The sequence below is a fragment of the Protopterus annectens genome, chromosome 7.part0, assembly GCF_019279795.1.
Source record: "Protopterus annectens isolate FY-2018-M chromosome 7.part0, PAN1.0, whole genome shotgun sequence".
Classification (NCBI taxonomy): domain Eukaryota; kingdom Metazoa; phylum Chordata; order Ceratodontiformes; family Protopteridae; genus Protopterus; species Protopterus annectens.
The window spans coordinates 792,089,864-792,113,978 of record NC_056739.1 but is presented as its reverse complement, the minus strand read 5'-3'; the positions used below and the strand labels follow the sequence as shown (position 1 = coordinate 792,113,978).

The 24,115-nt window shown below is 42.5% G+C and overlaps 1 protein-coding gene across 1 annotated transcript in view; it reads right to left on the bottom strand.

The window, feature by feature from the left end:
- DNAH2 (dynein axonemal heavy chain 2) overlaps window positions 1–24,115 on the bottom strand; it is a 6,636,854-nt gene that overhangs the window by 5,015,419 nt on the left and 1,597,320 nt on the right. The window contains exon 22 of the mRNA XM_044077324.1: window positions 7,622–7,778. Coding sequence (XP_043933259.1) covers window positions 7,622–7,778 — 157 coding nt within the window. The remainder of the gene's footprint in view (window positions 1–7,621; window positions 7,779–24,115) is intronic.

Here is a 24,115-nt window from a genome sequence, read left to right as displayed (position 1 = left end):
TTTGGGGTGGTGGATATTCAGTTTTTTATAGTGGTGAAAACCATTCAGTCACTAAATTTATTGAAAGAAATGTGAATATGAACAAAGGAGCTTAATAAAGTCCACCAAAGCCAAGTTTGAAGCTAGAACAGCTGATTGTAAATTAGGTTGGCTACCTTAAGGCTGAAGCTATAGTGAACCTATTGGCTGATAAAGTTAGCTCTAACTTTACCCCTCTCTCTCCATCTGCCCCTCAAGATATATCTGAAACTCCCAGCTTAATGAATCAAAGGCTTTTTCTTTATCCAAAGCTACTATTAGGCTCACTGACAGAACCCACACTGTGAAAGTAGCAGACTCTAAATCTAACTTCAGACCAGTGACCAGTGGAGTACCACAGGGTTCAGTCCTAGGTCCTCTCCTGTTTGGTATCTACTTCTCTGAAGTACAGGCTAACACAGAAGGTCTTTGGCTAATAAAGATCACAGATGACTGCAAACTAGGAGCCATAACTGAAACTCCTAATGATGTGGACATCCTACAAAAGGGCCTCACTGAGACAGTTACCTAGTGTCAAAGCCATGGCCTCAAGCTCAATGCCAAAAAGTGCACTGTCATCCCCTTTGGTAAAAACTCTGTACCCATGAGCTACCACAAAGGTGGTAGTCTACTTAACACCAAAAGTGTGATAAGAGACCTTGGGACACACGTGGACAGTAGTCTCTCTCCTTTGATAATCACATCGCCACAGTAGTCACAAAATCTTTCTACGTGGCACACCTCATCACAAAAGGTTTCTCATCCAGGAAAAAAGAGGTCATTGTTTCCCTCTACTCGACACTCATTAGACCCATTATATAGTACAACGGCCCTTTTGGTATGTACCTCACAAGACATCTACAACAACTGGAAAGGCCGCAGAAATACCTCACAAAGAGGACTACTGGCCTCAAACAGATGCCCTATGCAGACCATCTTAAAAAAACTCCAGCTTTATTCCATCGCATATCGCCTACTCAGAGGTGATCTCTGCCTAACATACAAAGCTATGTCAAACCCAGAGCTGTTGGACATGCTCCACTTAAAGAAATCCCAATCCCTCTGAGCTACACGCTCTAGGGACCTAAACCTTGTCACCACAATAAGCAGAACATACTGGAGGGATAGATTCCTGTCCCAGAGACTTCCCATACTCTGGAACAAACTACCTATCTATATCAAACAAAGCTCCTCATTAGTACTCTTCAAAGAAAATCTTGATGATTGGATGGGAAATAGGAAATTCACCCCGGGGATCACCTCTGTGGCTCTGCTCGACAGGGGCACAGGAAAATAATTTTCTTGGGTGGCGAAAGCCAGAGTACCTTTTTGGCTAGGCTTGTATAGACCCTAGGGCCGATAGCCTAGTACCTACATATGAACCTATTCATTATTGAATCCTTTGGGAAGCTATCTACCTCAGGGAACTACCACACTGACATGTCCCTAAGAGATGGCCCAGTTGTTCAGGATTTGGGAACTTATGTAAACAGTGACCTGACTATTGACCAACATGTGTCCATTGCTTTAAGACAGCCTTCTACATTGGACAGCTTATAAACAAAGGGATTGGGTCTAGATCTAGATATTTCATTATCCTCCTTTACTCAGCTGTCATTAAGCCAATCACTGAATATAATGCCCCCGTTAACATGTCCAGACACACAAAACAATTGGAATGCCCACAGAGAGATACCTTACTAAAAGGATACACTGCCTAAACAACATGTCATACATAGACCAACTCAAAGCCCTGCCACTATACTCAGTATCCTACTGACTAAGAGGTGACCTGTGTCTGGCATACATGGCATCCTCTGACCCAATGTTGATGGATTTATTCAGTTATTTTTAAGTGTAATGCGGATTGTAAATAGGTGCTGCTGTTTTTTTTTCCTTTTCTTTCTGTCTTCTCTCTTTTTGCTTGTTCAGTTTTAAAAAACGTAGGCACTGCAATGTAACAAAAAAATGGTTAAATGAACATGACATAAGAAAGATTAATGTGCTTTTGCCCATTATTGCATGTGGGAATGACTGGACTAAGGACCTTAGATTGATTTAGTAACAGGTTTTAAGAGAAAGCAAGTAAATGAAAAATATTGAATATTGTGAGGCTTTTTTTCTAGCAAATGAATGTCTGCTTAGTAGCAATTCTGTATCTGGCCCTCATGTCTCCATGGAAATAATATGATAAGGAGAAATTGACTGGTTCATGTCTCCATGAGGACAACCCAATAGTGAAAAACTGGCTATTTGGTTCTCATTTCCCCATGGATACAATGTGATAAAGAGATATTGGTTACGGTCTGGTGGAATGATTTGCTGGGGAAAGAAAAAAATAACTGGCTAGGAGATAATGTTCTCCGAAAGCATTCAGGGGTTTCCCCAGCCAGAAGAGCTATAAAGATAAGACAAAACCAGTTAGCACTTAGAAGCACAGGATGTACCATGCATCTTACCATGGATAACCTCTCTCTTAGGTTAACTCAAGTCTTATCAGTTTGGAACATTTGTTCCTATTAGGAGGGTAAAACTTTAATATCTGAAGATGTACATAGTTTTGTGCATTAGTATTAAAGTAACAGGTTTTAGGGAGTATTGGGGGGTTGTTTTCTTTGAGGGCTTTCAATAAAACAAAATGTTTTGTAAGATGTGACAGGCTCAAATGGATATGACAACAAACAACTATATAAATGTTCAACCTGCCAAATAGGATATGGATGTAACACAAAAGCTGGAACTATACATTTAATAAAAAGTTGTTATACATAAAAGGTGGGAATAATAACTTTTTAATACAATGATGCTTACTTTAATGTCTTTAAATATCAATGGTCTCACAGATAAATGGAAAAAAGAAAGAATAGTGAACTATATTAAAAAATGTAGAGTGCATATAGCTATGTTACAGGAGACACACCTGGAAAGAACTGAAAATGCAAATTTGATAAAGAAGGTTTTTTAGGATGGTTATTCAGCAGAATACCTGGGACAGATGAAAAGAGTAATGCTTATATTAATTGCAAGAGGAGCTCCAATAGTGACAGAAGAGAATAAAAAAGATAATAATGGCAGATTTGTAGTACTAAGGAGCTACTGGAAAGGAAGGAGCATTACACATTGGCTTGTATTTATATTCCACCTAAAACTGCTATAATGGAGCATAAGAAAATTCTGGGAGAAAATCAGTTTTCATCATGAAATATTACTTGCAGGTGGGGAATGGAATTTGATTTGCAGCACTATGCAGTCCTACAATTGCAGATCTATACACGTAATCAGTTTTGAGGAGGCCCATACCTACTTCAGAACAGGGAATATATAATCTTGGTATATACTGCTTTTTCTAAAGCATTTGATAAGTATGAAGCTTTTTTCTTGATTTTCTGTCCATCTGATCTAGTACCTTTAAGCTCCAATTGCAGAAAAGATCAAAGAGAACACATTGCGGTGGCTTGGACACGTGCAAAAAAGCAGAAGAGAATCTGGTGAGGAAGATTTGGGACAGACAGGAAGAAGGTAAGAGGAAGGGAGGGCATTCAGCAAAGAGGTGGATGGATTGTGTGAAGGAAGATCTGAGACAGTCAGGCATGAGTGTTGAAGAAGGCAGGAGTGTGTCACTAAATCGAGAGAGTTGACAACAGTTAACACGAAACCCTAACCCCATGTAGAAAAAAATAGAGAAAAGGGGATGATGGTGATCCAGTACCTTTTGTCTGTACTTCTATTCAAGTATCTTTGGTATTGCTTTTTTGTATTGATTAGTTTTGCTTTCTCATTTGCATAAATATTGCACCATATTAATTATTTTTCTTTCCCATGTCCATATTTCTTCTTCAGATGTCACCCATTAGTGCTTAATGATGTTGCTAAAGCCAGGTTTTAATTAGCAGCTGTCAGGACTCCACCTCATATGTTGCCCATGCATGCATATGCCAATGGAAGGAGCAGCCTCTTTTTTTTGTTTGCTTTCTGTTTTTGACCCGGAGTTGAAGAAAGCATTGGTGATACCCCTTTTAGCCTATATAATGTATCAAGTTATTCAGCCATTATCCTGCAAGTTTGCATTGTTTATTCCTTGTGCATTGTTTTACTAACTTTTTCAAAGAACTTGACCAGGTTAAGTAATTGGGAACTGCCCTTGACAAATCTGAACAAGTCTGGGTCAAAAATCTGTGCGTTATCTATATTCTTGTATATTAATTCCATATCCTTACAGATGAGACTAGTGAGGCTGATGAGTCTATTGATATCCAGGATCACTGAAGCCCACTGAGGGAATGACTGCTGCTGTTCTCCATACATCCAACAAGAAGCTTGTTTTGAGGCTCGTACTGAATAGCTTCTGTAGGAAATCAGACGAGTCACGTTTCAGGCTGACCAGTAAGCAGCCTGGTATGCTACCTAGCCCCCACGTGTTCTTGGCCTTAGATAGTGCCTTAAGAACTAGTTTACTTATTTATTTATTATTACTCACCTGGAAAGTCTGACTGGGCACAGGTGCCTTTTTTCAGCAGAGACCCGGGGAGAAAAGCTCCAAGGTATCATTTTAATGCAATCAATATTTACAATAACAAATTTTAATATAATTGAACAACGTCTTTGTGGCTATACTTCACCTGGGTGGCTATTTTTACCTCATATCTGGGCTTTGGTTTATTTGATCGAAGTCCAGAGTTGTTTGTTTAGATTAGCAAGAGTGTTTTTGGCATACTGAGAATTAGATTTATACTTGTGTGAAAGAAGTGTTTTTTTTTTTTCTTTTATTATAGAGCCAATTTATATTTGGGCTCCACCACAGGGGTTTATATTTGAAACTGGTGCATTTATTTCTGTTGGGAAAAGATACGTCTATGCAGCTAGTTCCGTGTGCAAAAAATGTGGCAGTGAAGGATTCCACATAAGCAATAGAGTCATCAAGATTGATGGGGATTTTGAATTTAGTAAGGTCAGCACTCTGTTTTAGTAGATTAGCCTTCGCATAATCTCTGAATATCAAGTATTAGAAGATGCTTCAGGCTTAGTGGTGAATGCGTCTGACTTGTGGTCTGATTTGACTAAGGAGGAAGTTACAAATGAGATGATTCATTTGTTTCTAAAAAAAAAAACAAGTACAAAACAGAAAGCAACACCTTACATTTGCTGTAAGAGGTAAGAAAGAAGCCCAGAAGACTGGAAAAGCAAGGGAACTGTTCTTCATGTTACACAAATTCCATGGCTCAGGATTCTTGGATGACTGACAAAAAAAGTTGAAAAGTCAAGTCCAGGATAATCTACTTAATGTTTCAGGCTAATATACAGATGGAAGAAGGTGTGCTCACATGGGACTGAGTCTAAGTAAAGTCCATTTGCAAAATCACTCCTAGGAAACACATATTTAAATGCTGTACAAAGTAACGTGCTGCCTCTTACTCCACACCTTATACAGAACGTTCCCCATACTTCTTCAAGACTGGAAAAAAAGGAGATGCAAGGGCTGAGGTTATGAAACAGAGGAAAACAGTCAGCAGGTAAATACTACGTAGCCAGCATAGTCTGTTCAAACACTTATTTTGAAGACTTTTTTACTGAGGTGACTGAAATGATTGTATTTATCAACACAAAGTATCTGCTATTTTGTCCTAGTTTTAGGGATTTATCCACCTTGTGTTGTTTAACATAGTCTGTTCAAATCCCTATGTAGTGGACAACATAGTCTTCTTGTTTACTAATACCTACTTCTGCATCATCTTACGTCTCTCCTTCCATTTTATTCCAAAACATAATCAGGGAAGCCATGTTTTGTATCCATAGCCTACTCAGCGAAAAACTATTCCAAGACCTCTTTGCTGATTCAGCCTCCCACCTTCTGTGATTACAAACTGCTTGTATCACCATGAATGATAATTCACATCTTCTGATCTTTATCTTCCCTGTTTGTTCAGATTTTTTCCCCAAAGCAGAAGTGTGAGCACAGTTTGTATAAAGCAGCTCTTCTGGGGGGTTTGCTTTTTGCAGGAGGACAAGAGGGTCTTCAGCCAGAGCAGGAAATGAAACCTGTATGGTTATGTAAATATTGCCACAACTGACAAGGTGATGCCTACAACCTCATACCAAATTCTTTAACACAAAAGCTAATCTGTAGGAAGTTCTAACTCCATAATCCATTAGAGGCAAGGAGCCAACCAGAACTAGATATGTCAATATCTAAATACAGACTGCAGACATATGGAGACCATTTTACTTCTGTCACAAGATGCCACTGGTTACAGACTGGCCTCTGCAACACTGCAAGTTCTTTTTTTCTTCTTCTTTCGGCTTTTCCTGGTTAGTGGTCACCACAGTGGATCACCTTGTCCACTCATGATTGGCAGTAGAGTTTTATGGTGTTGAGTTGCCAGCCCAGCACCTAACCCTTCACAGAAGGCGTGCACACGCACGCACTCACACCTAGGGCCAAATTTAGAGTGTCCAATCCACCTACATCATGTCTTTGGGATGTGAGAGGTAACCCACGCGGCCACAGTGAGGACATGCAGACTCCGCACAGAAGGCACCCCAGCCGAGGATTGAACCGGAGAGCCTCTTGCTGTGAGGCGGCAATGCTAACCACTCCGCCACTGTGACCGCCCTTCTGCAACACTGCAAGTAAATAAGAGAAATGCTAGGTTGGTGAGTTGTAATTGGGTAATGATGTCAAAATCTGACTCACTGCTGCCTCAACACTTGCCAAAACTGAACCAATGCACATAAATAAGGAGATATGCACTCAACTGGAAATTACAGAAATGTTAAAATAAGACGCCTCTGTGGTAACAGAGAGGGATAAACTCCTAACTACAACCAAGGCAATCTATGTTTGATTAGCAGATCAGGTATCTGATGGAGAAAACAGGCATGTATAACTTGTTTGGGAAAGACTGGTGACTCTGGACAGACCAGTGGTTCTAGGAAGGCAGACATCATGCCAGATGGCAGGCAAGCATGAGTGTTCGGTGGGGGGCCAGCCTGGGGTTGGGCATTGGTGAAACACTGAAGTTGGTGATGGTAGCCCTTGAATGCATGTGCGGAGGGGCATGCATGCACAGACATTGGAGAATAGGTGGACCATATACCAACATTAACATTGAGGGGGGAGAGATGCTAAGACGTACACAGTGTCCTCAGTTGTAAGGATGCCAACAAAGATGCAGACTTCCTGATGTCTGCCAGTATGAATGTCCCTCCAGCCAGCTATTGCCCCAGGGGATCTGAGGTACCCACCACCTGTGGGAAACACAATGAGCTTGTGTTTAGTGGGACTGATGGTCAACATGATACAAGAAGGGAGAAAAAATAAATAATTAAACAAAATATTAGAAAAAATGGAATCAAGAAAAGAAACGCTTCAAACCAAACAAGTATGAACACAAAGCAGCTCATGTGATTATATTTATCTGCTGTACTCTCCATCCACAGGAAAATATGCTATACTAAATAACTGGCATAGCACTATACTGCTGCATAAATATATTACAACAAACGCTGGGCTACACTAGAGTCCAGGAAGTCTACCTTGAACCTGTGTTGAGGCTTATATGATGCACTGTTACATGATAAAAGTAATCACAAGAAATTATCGTACCATTTCATCCACAGGAACTTCATATTTCTCCAAGATCGTAAACTGGTCATGGATAGGAGGAATTCTTTGCCCAATCTTTGCCAAGTCACTTTGCAGGCTCTCCAGTAACTGTATGCTTTCCCCTAGCTCATCCAAGCTCTGTGGGACTCTGCTGACCCTTAAGTGCAAAGGAAAAAAATGTATTACAAAATATGTGCAGCAAGTTACTCATTCTACCATAATACACAATGTGGGAAGGTCAGAAGATAATGCATTTATAGACCTCCTTCACCTGTATTTACCTTCATATTTCTTTGAAGAGCTTTTACTACAGGATCTCAATTATTGTGTGGCACTTCTCTGAGACTTCAGTCTATTAACATGCCTAAAACAACAGCTTGAACATCACTTTTTTTCTCTCCAAGAGAATGGCTATTTCTCTTTTTGTCACTTTGCATTGGTGTGGTAGGACATATGGAAATGTGAGTGTCTGATGTAGAAGATGGGGAAAAGGGTATTATTTAGCCTCTAGATATGATTTCTCACCCTTAGTTATCCTGCTTGATGGTCATCCACTCAACTGAATGGAGAGACAAGCAATCTACAATTGCCTCCAGAAGAGAGCAGCCAGGCAAGCATTCAAGGACACTGAGAAGACACCCCCAAATCTCTAGTTCTGTGGACCTCCTCTGCCTTGGGGGCAGCATCCATTAAAGTGGATGCCTCTGCCACAGTCACCCCTGTCAGAGGAGAAGTCAAAGAATTGCTGGTGGGATTTATGAAACTATAGGGGACTTGGACCACTCCTAATTCCCACTGTAGAAATTTTAGGGAATCTTAAAACACCCAAGGCAGATGTCTTTCCTCCTTGCTCAGTCCTCTGCAATCCCCCTTTTCACCACATGTCCAAATAAGGATTCACTGTCTGAGGCCTTGGTAAACGTTGCCTTAAATTTATCTGCTAAACCACAAAGGTGGGGCCAGGCATAACACCTCAGTATAATGTCAATCCACGCTGATCTTGCTGCCCTATATGCATTATGTAAGAGCCTCAAATGGAGAAGAGAGATATTTAGCATTGTAGCCATTTGCATCTCGGTCTGTCTCCTTGACTAAGGCATTGGTAGCTTTTGCTAAGAATCTAAAACCTGTTCTACTACATCTCTTTGGAACCAATTCATGTATGTGGCACAGTTCAATGATCTCAGAGCAAAGGTACCTAAGGTGCAGGCATGCTTCTTCATTCTGTCCAATGCTCTAGACTACTTGTCTAGCAGATGGATAGCAGCTGCTTTGTCTGACCGCTGTCTCTTGGTGGCTGCTGCTACAACACTAGTGCCCACCAAAGGACCCTTACACTCCAGTGCTACCTATCGTTAGGATGGAAAAGTACCTGGTTTGGCTTCCTAAGGATAGCCTCAATGGAGTCCAGTTCTTCCGTGCTCTCCGATTGGCCATATCTAAAAGATGATTGGCAGCAGGTTACACCCAGGATGTACAAGCTGCAATATGGTAAGCCTCAAACATGTCCTCATCTTGAAAAGTATCTAGTACATTAATTTAAGGATTTTGCTAACAATGGCATATTCTTGAGGGAATTGTGGGAAGCCCTCACGATCATCCAAGTCAGTTTCTGAAGTTAACTACTCTGTGGGGGGAGACTATGTACTTCCTTTTGCATGTCGTTTTCCATGAAATATTCAGAGGGGGCTCGTCCAAGTCCTCCAGAAGATGCACTATGAACCTACTGCGGCTCTTTGAAGCTTTTCCTCCTGCTCTGCCCATGGGATGAGTGATGAGATGGCCAAAGGACTGATTATTGTGTCAGGAGCTGTAGCCAATGCTGGTGAAGGCTCTTTCAACCTTCTCAAGAGAAATGCTATAGTTTTCTCTGTAACATCGAAAGTAGACTCAGAGTCTGTCAGTATCAGAAACCCCTAACCTGCTGCCATTTTTTCTCTGCCAAAGTAGACATAAATGGCTATAAAGAAGGGAGAGTCAACACTGAAGACCCAGAAGGCTCCAAGGCAGAGACTGGGGATGCTGCATCAAATGCACAAGACTTTGACGTGACAACGGCAAAAGGATCAACCTTGAGGAGTTGGTTCCAAGACTCCATCGATATTGAAGGTCAGTGTCGAGTGAATCAGATGAATAAAAGTCAGTGCAAAGGTGGGGACACCAGTCAACACCAAGCCCACAGGCTCCAGCTGAGGTCTCAACTCTAAAAACACTGGAATATAAAGAGACTTGGTAAGGAGTTAGTATAAGGTACTGTGGGTCAACCTGATCTGCCCTACTGATTGAGAGGACACCCATCTCATTCTGAGACTTCAGAAAAGCCCTCATTATTTGATCGTAGTACACATCTGATGCACTCCAAAAGGACCTGGCAAACCTAAAGGAAGATTGGGGAGGAAGGGGGCAGGAGACCATAAAGTGAGACAGCTCCTTCACTAAGACTGTCTACTAAGCATTTTCCTAGATGACTTTTCTTCTATCACTATGGACTCTGAATGAGCTGTTCCTGGGGGAGCTAATGCATACACTGAAGTCGATGTGACTGATAGATGCACAGATTCTTGCCTAAGGAGCTTTGCTGCTGACGAAGGGCCCACATGTTAAAATGTTTTTCTTTGGTTCTTTCTCCTTGCCTCTTTCTCTGTCCTTACGTTTAACTTTTTTGACTTATGACCACTGGCAAGTGGAGGATCAGGGAGAAGACGACCCCTGAATATTAACTTATTTTTATACTCAGCAAGGGAGAGAGGCCCAAAGGCCTTGCATATGGAGCTACCCACCAATAAATAAGCAAAGCTCAGGCATATCACACAAAGATCGTGGCTGGACTGGGGCAGGATTTTGTGGCCAGATTGGATAATTTTTGTGAAGCCCTTTCCATTAGTAATACTGCAAACAAACAGAAAAGTTAAAGGGCGAAACTACCATTATCAAAGACATGTGTAACAATTAGGAAGATAAATAGGCAAAAATTTAGTAGTCAACGAGGGCAATCATACAGAAAGAAAGAGGGCAAGAACACTGAGGAAAGAGCCACGGAAATTTTTTTTCTTTTTTATTTCTTTATTTGTTTAAAAAGAAGCAAAAGGGCAATAAAAAGGGCTTGAAAATATAAGTGATCAAGAAAGGTTAAGAAAAAAAAACAATGTTCACAACTGTAATTATGCACAGCATGAGAATAACGGGGCACTTAGCTTTCTCAAGGCACAGATCCATCCAACTACTCAAGCAGCAAAAGAGATATGAGGGAAGAGTCAGCTCAGGGGTATTGTGATAGCTTTTGTTGAAGGTTCAAGAACCCTTGCAGAATGGCCAGACAAGATTTGAGGACCATCTTATTTTCCATCAATTGTATCAAACAAACCAGATGAAACAAGAAGATTACTACCCTCAAAACTACCACATTGGTAATAGGGATTTGTGGTGCATGCAGACATTAACCTACCCTTCAACCATCACAATCTATAGTAGTAAGGAGATCATTCTATGTTGTGCAACATATAAGCAAGAGTATGGCATCTAGGACCTAGGATGTCATTGTTTCTTTGTACTTAGCCCCCATCAGATAAATCACTAAGTCCAATGCCCCCTTCAGTATGTACCTGACTGGGTATATGCAACAACTGGAACATCCATATAGGTTACACACAAAAGGAACACAGGATTTAAGCAACATGTTCACCTCAAAGCCCTATGCCTGTACTAAACACTACTGAGAGATGATCAATGCCTGGCCTACAAAGCATCCTCTGTTCCCACTCAGATGGACCTACTGGACATCAGCAAAACAAACAGCATCAGAATTACACAATCTAGGAACCTAACCCTGATCTGTAACAAACAGGACATATTGGATGGACAGATATGTGTCTGAGACACTACCCTTTCTCTGGGTCAGACTTCCTATCCATGTGAAGCAGAATTTTCCCCAATGCAATCCAATCATAGACTGGAACAGTGGATGAAGAATCAGAAATTTACCCCAGTCTAGCACCTATGTCTCAATTAGAGAAAGGCAGATTTGTAAATGCTTGACCACCCATGTTGAAGTCTACATGCACCCCCTTATAATAACCCTAGGGAATCAAAACTTGTCAGATACATTTGGGAAGCACTGCTAGGCTAAAAAAGGGCCCTTGGGGTTGTTAGCCTTGGAATCACCTATGACTGAGAGAGGAACAGGGGCATTTAAAGGACTATATTTCAGCAAGATAGCGCCAAGACTTTTGTTTTCTGTTTTTTTATACAGTGCTTCTCTCAATCTCCTGACAGAGTGCATGGGTGAGTGTCTTTTAGCTTTGAAAAGCTGGCCACTGCTGGAAAAGCAAATTTCTATGGCAGTCAATGGCATGCCACCCTGTTCGCTCCTCTTCAGGGCCTTTATTAACAAAAGATTCCTTACTCCACAAAGTTATAAAGGTGCATTCAGAAATGTCAGCAAACTACAAATCAAGTGCCTGCCTCCTGAGCCATATTACTCACTACATTAAAAGAGATGCGTGGATACATTTGATATACGTAACATAGTGGCCAACTGACTTACAAGACTCATCTGTCAGTGGGGATGCCACTGACCTACAGCTTCGTTGATCAAATCCCTCTGAAGCCTAGTCATGTGTGCCATACAGTTCTGCACACAGAGGGTAAAGCTGGCTGAAGCATATGTGAGTTTTCCAAATCTGTCCAATGCTCGTGACTCTGTGTTTGGAGGATGGATCAATGCACCGTCCTCCGTGAGTTCTCTCATTAGCTATAGCAACATCATCAAATGCAGGAACTTTGCTCCAATAAGATCTGTCCTTGGGCAGGAGTAGGATTTTTGTCTGGCTTGTGCAGAATCAGCTCCAAAACATCGGAAAATCTGCATACCTTCCTGGACAAGAGGTCGAGTGAATCAGCAAGTGGGAACATCCAAAATTTGAATGGGCCATCACTAAAGGCTACAAGAAAAACTGACTTCTTAGGGAAGAAGGAGCTTCAGTATTTTAAGTCCCACATTGTTTCATCAATCAAAGAACTCACTGAAAGAGGTGTCCTCATGAGGGGATTTTGGGGACCCTCCCCTCCCATCAAGGTCAGAGATCTCTGTTAGAGAGTCCACAATGGAATTGCCTTTTTTTGCACCGATGCTTCTTGTGCCCCTCAGTAGGAGAACTGACTGGGGGAACCCTGGGTATGAGGCTGCTCGAGACCTTGAGGTGCAGGTGATGAGAGACTGAAGTCCCAGGGAGGAGAGAAAATCCGGATGGCTCAGACACAGGAAGAGACAATTCAATCCCTAAGCAGAACAAATTCCTTTCTACAACTTCAAAAGCTGAGGATGGATGAATGGGAAAGGACCCTCAACAATCCACAGATTTGGAAGTACCACCCACCCCACCCCTTACCAGATCAGATCCAAAGATGAAATAAAAGCTCACCTGTCCATGGCAGAAGTGCCTGAGGGCAAGTAAGTCTCAGAGTTGATCCCAAGCACTTGCTGCTGGTCCCTTCGCTCATAGCTGTGGATGGCTTCAACAGAGACACAGTCAAGTACATCATGGTAGATATTGTCACCATAGGCAGCCAACTTCTCTGTACCAATGGAAGAACCATCTGGACATGAGTCACATCCAAATCTACCTGTTTTGAAAGGTGGACCAAAGAAAGAGAAACAAGTTAAGGGGCAGAAGGGCCAGCTCTCACCAACCACAGAGCTGAGGGAGGAGGGAATTGAGGCATTCAGGAATTTCAGCATCATCTTGTCCAAATTGATTTCCTCAAGACTCCTTGTGGCCCTAACAGACCAAAATGAAGCTGGTGAGGGCAATTTAGCAGGCTGCTGCATGGTTTTGTCTAAATCCTGGACTTTGAAAGAGGATGACTGAACCCACAGAGGTGAAGGCTCCAGGAAGAACTCCAGATCTAGGGTCTCCGTAGCAAATTGAAGATATTTATTGACTGGACTCCAGCACTGCAGCCAGGAAGGGGCTTGGTTTCTCCACAAGCCAGAATTAGAAGTTATGTCCTTACCATAACGTTCCATGTGGAGTGTTCATCTCGCCTTTGTTCTTACACCTGGGTTCGGAGCCGATCCTCGGCTCCGTGTCGGCCGCTTGCAAGCTCTGCATCGAGAAGAAGCTCGAGACCAACCTAACTCCCACAATCCCCCTCTGCCTTTACCTCAGATTTAGTTTGCAAGCAAACCAGAAGTCAGAGAGAGAAACACATTCATGCCAAACAACATAACTGCAAGAATACCTGTACATATATATACATACATATATAGATATATACAACAACAACTGCGTAATGCAGAAGCAGAATAAACCAAACCAGGCACCAAACTGTACGTTCTTCCTGAGGGTGGGAGGGTGGGAATGTAAGAACAAAGGCGAGATGAACACTCCACATGGAACGTTATGGTAAGGACATAACTTCTAAATGTGAGAGTGTTCGATCTCGCCGTTTGTTCTTACACCTGGGTAGCGTCCCTAGCTCCATGTTCCTGAGGAACTCACGGGAGAACATTCTTGAGCACAGTGGAACCAAAGGTTGCCCTGTCCCTAGAAACCCTGTCTACCTTGTAATGAGAAATGAATGTATGTGGTTTAGACCAAGTGGCAGCTGCACAAATAGTGTCTAATGGTAAGCGAGCTGCATGAGCCAGGGATGTAGATACTGATCTTGTAGAGTGCCCCTTGGGTTTGACTGGTAAAGTTTGTTCCGAAGTAGCATAAACAAATATAATGCAATCAGTTAGCCATTTGGAAAGGGTTCGTTTAGTGACTGCTATTCCCTTCCTGCTGTCTGCAAAGGCTACAAAAAGTTGATCTGATTTCCTGTGATCCTTTGTTCTATCCAGGTAAAATCTAAGTTGTCTATGAACATCCAACTTGTGTAACATATACTCCAACTTATTGGAGTGATTTTTGAAAAAGGTAGGGAGTTCAATGGATTGATTAATGTTATTAATAGAGCAAACTTTGGGGAGAAAGGACGGATTAGTGCGAAGAGATACCCTGTCAGAGTGAAAGATCAGATAAGGGTGTTTAATAGAAAGAGCCTGAAGCTCTGACACTCGCCTAGCCGATGTAATGGCCACCAAAAAGAGGGTCTTCCACGACAAATACTTCAATGGACAAGAGGAGGCTGGTTCAAACGGAGGTAACATCAACTTAGATAATAAAAGGTTCAGATTCCAAGGAGATGTAGGGGTTCTAACTGGTGGTCTAATATGGAAAGATCCTTTTAAAAAGGCCTTACAAAGTCTGTGAGCCATAATAGGTGCCCCACATTCTTCCACATGAAAGTTGGAAATGGCAGCCAATTGCACTCTTAAAGTGGCAGGAGAAGCTCCTTGGTGGAACAATTCGGTTAAAAACTCCAAGATCTTGTTTAAAGGAGCTATAACAGGGTCCAAATGCTGAGTATTTGCCCAGAAAACAAAGCGCTTCCATTTACTAGTGTAGGTCTTTGTAGTGGAAGCTTTATGAGAAGCCACTAGTATATTCTGAACTGCAGGTGAAAGAAGATCAGACCTGGCTAAGTAGGGAAGCGGAGCAGCCAAGCTGCTAGTTGGAGTGACAGAAGCGAGGGGTGGGGAGCCCCTGACGAGTGGGTCAGTAGGTCTGGCTCCAGGTCCAGGATCCAGGGTCCCTGAATGCTGTGTGCCAGAAGAAAGGGAAACCAGATTTGACGAGGCCAGAATGGGGCAATGAGGATAATCGTCCTTTGCAGGTTGTTGGCTTTCTGCAGAAACTTTGCAATCAGGAGAAAGGGAGGAAAAGTGTACAAGAGACCCGGGGGCCAATCGTGAACCAGCGCATCCCTGGGGACTTCCCCTGGAGGGGGTAATAGGGCAAAGTAGCTCCTGAATTTGGCGTTCATTGGAGACGCAAAAAGATCGCAGGAAGGCTGGCCCCACTTGCGAAAAATCTTCTTCGCAACTGACTGTTTGAAGGACCACTCGTGAGGCAACAGGATTGCTCTGCTCAACCTGTCGGCTATGACGTTGGATGACCCCGGGATGTGCGTTGCAATCAGAAAGCGACCCGTGGACTCCGCCCATTGCCAGATTCTCATGGCCTCTCTGCATAGCTGATAAGACTTGGTTCCCCCTTGTTTGTTTATGTACCAGACTACGGACATGTTGTCTGTCTGAACTGCAACAGTCCCTAGAGGAAGAAGGGGAGCAAAGTGTTGCAATGCTAGAAACACTGCCCTCAACTCTAGAACATTGATGTGCAGATTGTACTCTAAATTGGTCCATTCGCCTTGGACTGTCTGTCCCTGAAAGATGCCCCCCCACCCTATCAGGGAAGCATCCGTGGTCACCGTAGCTGTTGGCATGGGTAGCACAAATGGTCTCCCGTTGGAAAGGTTGCAAGTCCGGAGCCACCAGGCTAGGTGTGATTTGCATGTGTTTGTGATCAGAATTTCGTGTGTCAGAGGAAGCTGTTGGAACGACCATTGTGCAAACAGTAGCCATTGTAGAACTCTCATGTGCAGTCTTCCCAATGGTATCGCAATGACAGAAGCTGCCATGAGACCCAAAACCTTCAGAACCAGTTTTTCTGGGGATTTTCTGGATGACAGAAGAAGAGATATGTGGCTTTGTAGTGAGGTTATCCTTTCTGGAGGAAGTCTTAGGATCAAATGATGCGTATCCAATTCTGCTCCTATGAATGAGATATGCTGTGATGGCTGTAGTAATGATTTTTCGAAATTCACGGAAATTCCGAGATGAACACAAAGCTGTAGTGTGTAATCCCTGGCCTGAATCAGTTGACGCTGGGTGGTGGCAGAAAGGAGCCAGTCGTCCAGATACGGAAACACCTGGAATCCCATGCGTCTCAGGTGAGACGCCACCACTGCCATGCATTTGGTGAAAACCCTGGGGGCTGAGGTCAGACCAAAGGGCAGGGCTCGAAACTGAAAGTGGCTGGCTCCCAGCCGGAAGCGCAAGTGATCCCTGGACACCCTGGCCATTTTGATGTGGTAGTATGCGTCCTTCAGATCTATTGAGCACATCCAGTCTTCCTTCTGTAAAAATGGAAGGATCGATTGAAGCGTGACCATTCGGAACTTTTCTTTCTTGACGAAGGTATTGAGATTGCTTAGGTCCAGAATCGGCCTAAAGTCCCCTGTCTTCTTTGAAACTAAAAAGAACCTTGAGTAGGTTCCGAATCCTCTTTGGTCCGCTGGGACTGGTTGGATGACTCTTTTTTCTAGCAGCTTTGAAATTTCTATAGCTGCAGGGTCTCGCAGATGGGGCGGCACATCTGGGAGTCTTTTCTTCGGAATTGGGGGAAATAGGAAGGGAATTCTGTAGCCTCTGGTAACAACGCTTTTTACCCAGTTGTCTGATGTAAGATTTTGCCAGGCCTGAGGGTATAAAGCTAAGCGACCCCCGACCGCCTCCAGAGCAGGACAGTCGGGCCTCCTCTCAGGAGTGCTGGAAAGGTTTTCCAGGGGGGGGGTATCCCTGTCACCTTGGTTTTGCGGACCCCCTCTGCCGCCAGGGTGGCGTCTTCCACCTCTGCCCCCTCCTCTGCCTCTAGAGGGGGCATCACCCTGTGTGCCTGGGAAAGATCCTTGGGGTTTTCGAAACCACATTTTTCCACCACGTTGCCCTTTGGGGTACGGTCGATGGGGTGGAAAAACGGACTCCGACAGCAGACAGAGTCTTTCCCTCCTGCTCACACTGGGTAAGGGTCTCCTTTACTTTGGGGCCAAAGAGAGTGGCACCATCAAATGGGGCGTTAGTAAAGGAAGACTTGAAGGCTTCCGCAAATGAACATAAGCGCATCCAGGATTGTCTACGAAGAGCAATCGCTGAAGCTGCTGCCCTACTCGATCCTTCGGCTGCGTAAGAGATCAGCCTCATGGACGAGTTTGCAATGGATGTAAGGGTATTAAGATGTGCTGTAACTTTTTCTGAAATAGAAGCATCTGTAGTACCCTGGAGGGTATCTGCCAACTCTTTGATTAGATCCCTCTGTAGCCGTGTGAAATGGGTCAAATAGTTCAGGGATCGCATAGAAAAAGCTGCTGAACTAAAAATGCGCTTCCCATACCTGTCCATAGTCCTAGAATCTCTGTTAGGCGGATGGACAGATGAGGAAGATTCAGACATCTCCTTCTTCGTGGCCGCTGCCACCACCATAGCGTCCATAGGCACTCCCTTTGTCAGATAAGCCTTATCCTGAGGGGCAGTAATATATTTATTAGGCTTTCTAGGGACTGGCTTCACCGTGTCAGGCGTCTCCCACGCCCATCGAGCAATCAGCTCCATCAACTCATCGAAGGGCGGAGTGACCCAGGAGGAGGAAGGGCGAGCACCGAATGCCTTCAGCAAAACTGACTCATCCTCAGAAGGGGGGAGGGCTTGCCAATCACCTCTCTGCTTTAGGATCTCCAGGATGTCAGAAAAGGAGACATCCTCTGAGGGTGACTTTGGGGACCCTTCTGACTCATCTAAGTCAGTGTCCGATGTCAAAGATTCTTGTGGAGAATCTAAGTGTCTCCTCTTACACAATCTTTTCCTCGGAATTTCTTCGCGGGGGACATCCGAAGAAGCCTCCGAGGAAGAGGGGGCACCCTCCAGGGGTGGCTGAGACACAGGTGCTCGACGCTTAGATGTAGCTGTGGGTGCAGAGGAGGATAATGGTCCTTTAAGGGGAGGAGAAGCTGTTTCTGCTGATGTGGTTGTCTGGGTAGACAACACCTTCCTCATGAGATCGAAGGCCCCCGGGTCCCGAGCCGAGGTATCTCCCGGTTCCGAGGAAATGGGAAGAATCCCCGAGACAGGCACCGAAGGCATCGACCCTGAGGACGGAGCCGAGTCGATCCGAGCCGAGGCCCCGAGAGGGAGCGTCGGAACCGAAACATCGGTCCGACTCTCAGTCCCAGAACCAAGGATGGATCTTCGGCTCCGAGACTCCGGTACCGGATCCGACGGAGTCGAGGTGAACGGAGCCGACCGAGAGAAAGACGGTTCTGGCACTGAGGGCTCCACAATCAGTAGATCAGCCTCTTCCGGCTCCGAAGACTGGATAGGTTTCGGAGGAGGAACAGATGGAGATAAGGGAAGGCCTTCGAGTCTCGACACCAATTGGGAGGAGACAGAGATGAGCTTGGATAAGGCCGTATTCTCCATTAATTTCTGCACCACGCGGTCTACATCGGTGTCGGAGAGGGGTCTGGAAGAGCGCGTTGAAGGAATCGAAGACGGAGCCAACCTCAACAGTGTTGGGGGAGGGAGCTTCGTCACCGTTTCCAAGACTCGAGGCTCGGAAACTGGCAATAGTTCAACACTCGGCCCCGAAGTCTGTGGAACCGGTGATCGAACCTTAACCAAAGAGCTCGGAGCCGATGACCTGGGCTCCGACGTCTTTGATTCCTTCGAGGATTTGGATGCCTGGTCTGATGCATCCAGAGCCTCTTGAAAGGTAGGTTTTAAAAGACCCCTATCCATAAGCTTCCTGCGCCTATCTGTCATGACCCTTCCACTGAAAGAATGACAAATTGAACAGTCTTCTTGCAGATGGAGAGGGCCAAGACAGTAGACGCAGGAACTATGATTATCAGTCACTGACATCTTTTGCCCACATTGGCAACGTTTAAAGCCAGACTTAGCTTTCTCAGACATGTCACAATCTTAGTTATAGCTATCAAAGTTAGTAAAATGTCAAGTCCAGTAATTATGTCTAATCCAGAAACTTTAGTCAAATCCAGTAAAAAAGTCAATCCAGTAGTCAATCCAGTAAAAGGGTGTGTCTGTCCCTGAAGGAGGGTAGGCCCCAAGGGAAACTCTAATAAAGTAAAAAGAACTTTATATGGAACCGAGAATTCCTCGAAACTCTATAAACACGCACACACACTCACTTAGATAATATTTTAAAATAAAGAAGTTCTTAAGAAATATAAGAAAAATATAAATCTTAGCTTAAGGTTGCTCGAGCTCATCAAACTGATGTGAACGCTGCAGCGGCAAACTAGATCTGAGGTAAAGGCAGAGGGGGATTGTGGGAGTTAGGTTGGTCTCAAGCTTCTTCTCGATGCAGAGCTTGCAAGCGGCCGACACGGAGCCGAGGATCGGCTCCGAACCCAGGTGTAAGAACAAACGGCGAGATCGAACACTCTCACATTGTAAGGATTCTGACAATGGAGTCAAGAGGATTGGAGATAGTAAAAGAAGGTTCCAAAGCCATATCCTCAGAAGGAGCCAAGAAAACAGGGAGACTTGGGCATTCTGAAATAGCTCAGCAGAGGCAGGAAACTCAGCAGGATGTTTTCCATACTTATCCTTCTCTCTCTTTTTTTCTCCTTCTGGTCTTTCTCTTCCACTCTGTCCTTATCTCTCTTCACTTTCCACTGTGACTTCTACCAACAGAAGCACCTGGAAGTGGAAGAGAAGTGGTAAGAAGGAGTGCCTTCAGCACTAATTTGGTCCTCCTGTAAGCTAGTGACCTAGCTCCAAAGGAGGCACAAGCCTCACAATCTTCATCCAAGTGAGCTACCCTCAACAATAGACACACTTCTTATGGGAGTCTTGGGGAGGTAGCTTGTGTCTGCAGTAGGTGCATCTACAGAAGCCCGAAGCATCTTCTGATATGCTGGAAGCAATACAGCCCAGCAAAGAAATAAAATTCGGCCCACTAGCAGGATCAACCAGCACCACCACCACTAACAGGTAGAATATTAAGGAGGAACAAGCTGTTCACTAACTACAAACCTGCTAAAACTAACTAAATAACAAAGCATGAAACACCACATCAAAGATCAAAAGGGAGAAAAACCCCAGTAGAAGGAAGGTTGATAGGTCAAAAAACAGAGCAAACACCTAATAAGAGGGGAGATGAGAAATATCCTAAACCTAAGATAAAAAATGCACACTCTCAGAAAAAAAAAAAAATTGGCTCCAGAAAACATGTGTGACATTGAAGAGTCTGAAATGAGATCTGGAGAGACTTGGGAACACACAGCATTATAGAAGGGGAGGTACAGATTCGGAATAAAGACCAAGTGCCAGCTAACATTGGATCTTAGAATTAAGGTACATGCATGAAAGTATGATACAGTGCACTGACGATAACATCTTTCCTGTGGTTAGGACAAGAGGTATGTGTTAATCAAACAGCATTAATAAAATGCTGAACTACTGCTGAATAATTTTCTTGGGTGGTGAAAGCCAGGGTACCGCTTGGCTAGGCTTATATAGGCCCTAGGGCCAATAGTCTAGTACCTAACTATGAACTAGGCATAAAGTGAAAAAGTGGCAATATATTTTCTTTCTGCATCAGGCAGGCTTCCGAATAAAGTCCTCATTTTGATTATCAACATACAGACCTAGAACAGAGGTTGCATAGATATTTTTACCACAAAGATTTAGGCATCCTGAGCAACAGTCAATGTGGCAATGAACCTTGAGAAGCTATGATGTACTTACATGCTACATCTATGCCATAAAGGGACATCTAACCACAGAGAGAGATGCTTCTTGCAAATCCCTGTGAGCCACAGAAGGATGCTTATATGAGGACTGATCACAGACAGGAGAGGAGGAAATGCTTTTCAGATAGTTCAGGAAAGATGAGATCTCTGTTACCACCTGAAACATTTGATGGCTATTGATTCCTAGGAAAATGCCAGCTTGAAAGCTTTCATAAAGGTCATCAGTGGTTAGATCATCAAAAACAGATGGCATGTTCTTCTCTACTAAAGACATAAAAAGACAGTGCAGGTTTGATTGTGGGCTAGCTCTCAAATCTCTTCAGGTTTTGAATATCCTTCTGGTCAGAGTATGGAGTTCAGTTAATTTCTCAAATCTAGTAACCAAACTTCCACACAAAATCACACAGCAGAATGCGATCCCGATCACAATAAAGGACGTCGTCTTAAATTCAATCAACGGCAGCCAAGAATAACCAAACAAAACAGTTTATTGAAGAAAATAATCCATCCAGTACCTTAGATTAAGCGTTTTCGTCTCCAACACGGAGACTTCATCAGAATCTAAGGTATAACAACACCAAGTCACTTTTATACTAAATATATTCAATTAGCTGGCATCTAATTAGATAATTGATTAATGAATTAATGAATAGCTTCAGTTTGTCTTAAAAAACCATGCCACAAAATAGCATGCTAAAAAATACTGGAGACATTGTACGAACATTTAAAAAACTTATATAAGTAAAAGTAAAAAACACACTATATAAGTATGGGAAATACATAGCACATAGGAAAAAGATCATAAAAAGTATATGTAATATTATTATGCACATTATACTGTTTAAAAATATTCTGTTTAAAAATATGTATAATTAAGCAGTATGTCAAACATTAATATATATAAAAATATATAAATATATGAAATGTATAAATATATAAATATATCAAACATATATATAAAATTATTTCCAATAAAATTAAATTAAATTAAATGAGAAGGTTGAACTATTACCAACAATATATGTATTGCTAGACACTTCTAGCAGTATACATCTGTTCAGGTTTTTTGAAAATTTCTCAAATCTATTCATTAACACCTGTGTGGTGTGGAATGCCACTTGTCTAGCAACCTAAACACAGAATGCATTCCAGAGCATTTTCTGAAAAATAAACTTAACAAGCATGGGATTAATAAATGTACATATTTTGTGAACAGTAATGTCTATTAAAACTGCACAAACAGCAGTGTCATCAGTAAGAAATATTCTTTACACTGATAACAGTCAGTGCATTTAAAGTATTTCCATAAATACTATAACATATTATAATGCACGTGAACCCCAATTTACATTTTTTGCTTAACTTTTATAAACAAATTCTCATATCTTGGAAAATGCACAACCCACACATATATTATTTCAACATTTTTGTTAACCAGACATTAGCTTTCACAAGACAACAAGAAATTATATATGAATACATGTGTAATGAAATATTTACACAAATGTGAACACATATGGTTGGTTCTATAATTACCAATATAAATAACACTAAATATCTCTCAAGATGTGCAACTTGCAGTGCAAACGTTTTATTCAACAACATGCAAGGTTTCACCTAGCATAAAAAAATAAGGGGCGATTCCAAGATGGTTGCACATTGAGTAACAGCTTAATTTTGGCTCTCCAAGTCTGAAAACAGAAACTTAGTGAAGAAGGCCAGTGGACCTAGATTTCCAGGTAAATTTCAGTAACTGGCTAATAAGTGCACTACCTGGATGCCAGGAAAAAAAGAAATTTAAGGGATCTGGATGAAAATCAGCTACAAAAGGTGAGAAAGAACCACAGAGAGACTGTAGTTGTTCAGTAAGAAGAACTACAAGTTCCAGCTAGGACTTCCTTTAACCTAAAAGGGAGTATAAAGCAGCTGCACACAGACTTGGTTAAAATAAACGAAACACTGAAGGAATATATGAATGCAAACAATAAAAAGATGGAAAAATCGAAGAAGCTTTAAACAGACATTCAGATAAGGTGACAGAACTGCAAAACTCAGAGGCTGAAATAAAGAAAAGCCTGGCTGAATATGAGACTGCACAAGAAGAGATGTTTCAAAAAATAACAATTAGAAGACAGAGCAGATAGGTAAAACCTCAGATTTTATGCTGTACCAGAGAAACTGAAGGAACAGATTGTATTAATTTTATGAAAGCACAAATAGGCAACTGGACTGGTATCCCATAACAGGAACTGTTAACTGAAAGGACACATCATGTTTATGCTAGAGATCTGGTTACTAAAAACAGCCTAGACCTTTAATAGTAAAAGTGCAGTCTTATCGACAGAAGGATATGATTTTGACAAAACTGTGGCAGAAAGATAAAGTGCTAAAAATGGGAGATAGTAAAGTGTTTGTGGTGTTTGTGGGGAATGATTACTCAGTGTACACCTGGCAGAAGAGGAGTAAATATATTCCATTACTTAGGGAATATCAAAAAGCAGACATGTGATTCATACTGCTGTATCCAGCCATCTTCAAAGCGTTTTTCCTGGAGGGGTAAAATTCTCTTTTGATGAAGTATACGCCCTAAGGAGGAAATACAAAAGTTTGTCCAACAAAGAGTGAGGTGTGAATCAGGAGGAGGTTCTGCTTCATGTTCTCCTGGTACTAAGGACTACAGAGAAACTGAGCCTGTGAAATCATGTCCACTGTATCAATTGCCTGAGAGAAAGAAGAAAACATAAGAATCGATTAGAAGAATGTTGAATATGTTGGAAATGAAAAAGAGACAGGATTTAAGAAATGGAAATGAAAATTATTAAAGCTAGTAAGTTGGAAATTGACAACTCTGGGATGATAAGGCAATAATTATACTTGTGAAACATGACAGAACAGAAAAATCTGAAAATAATGAACTTCCTTGGGCTCTGTTAAACTTGTGGGGAACTTTAAAGCTTATACCATGCTTCATGTTATTAATGTTCAGAGAATAAAATCAGTCACCTGTAAACAAATACGTGTGGGATTACAAACCAGTAAATATATGAAACATAGCAG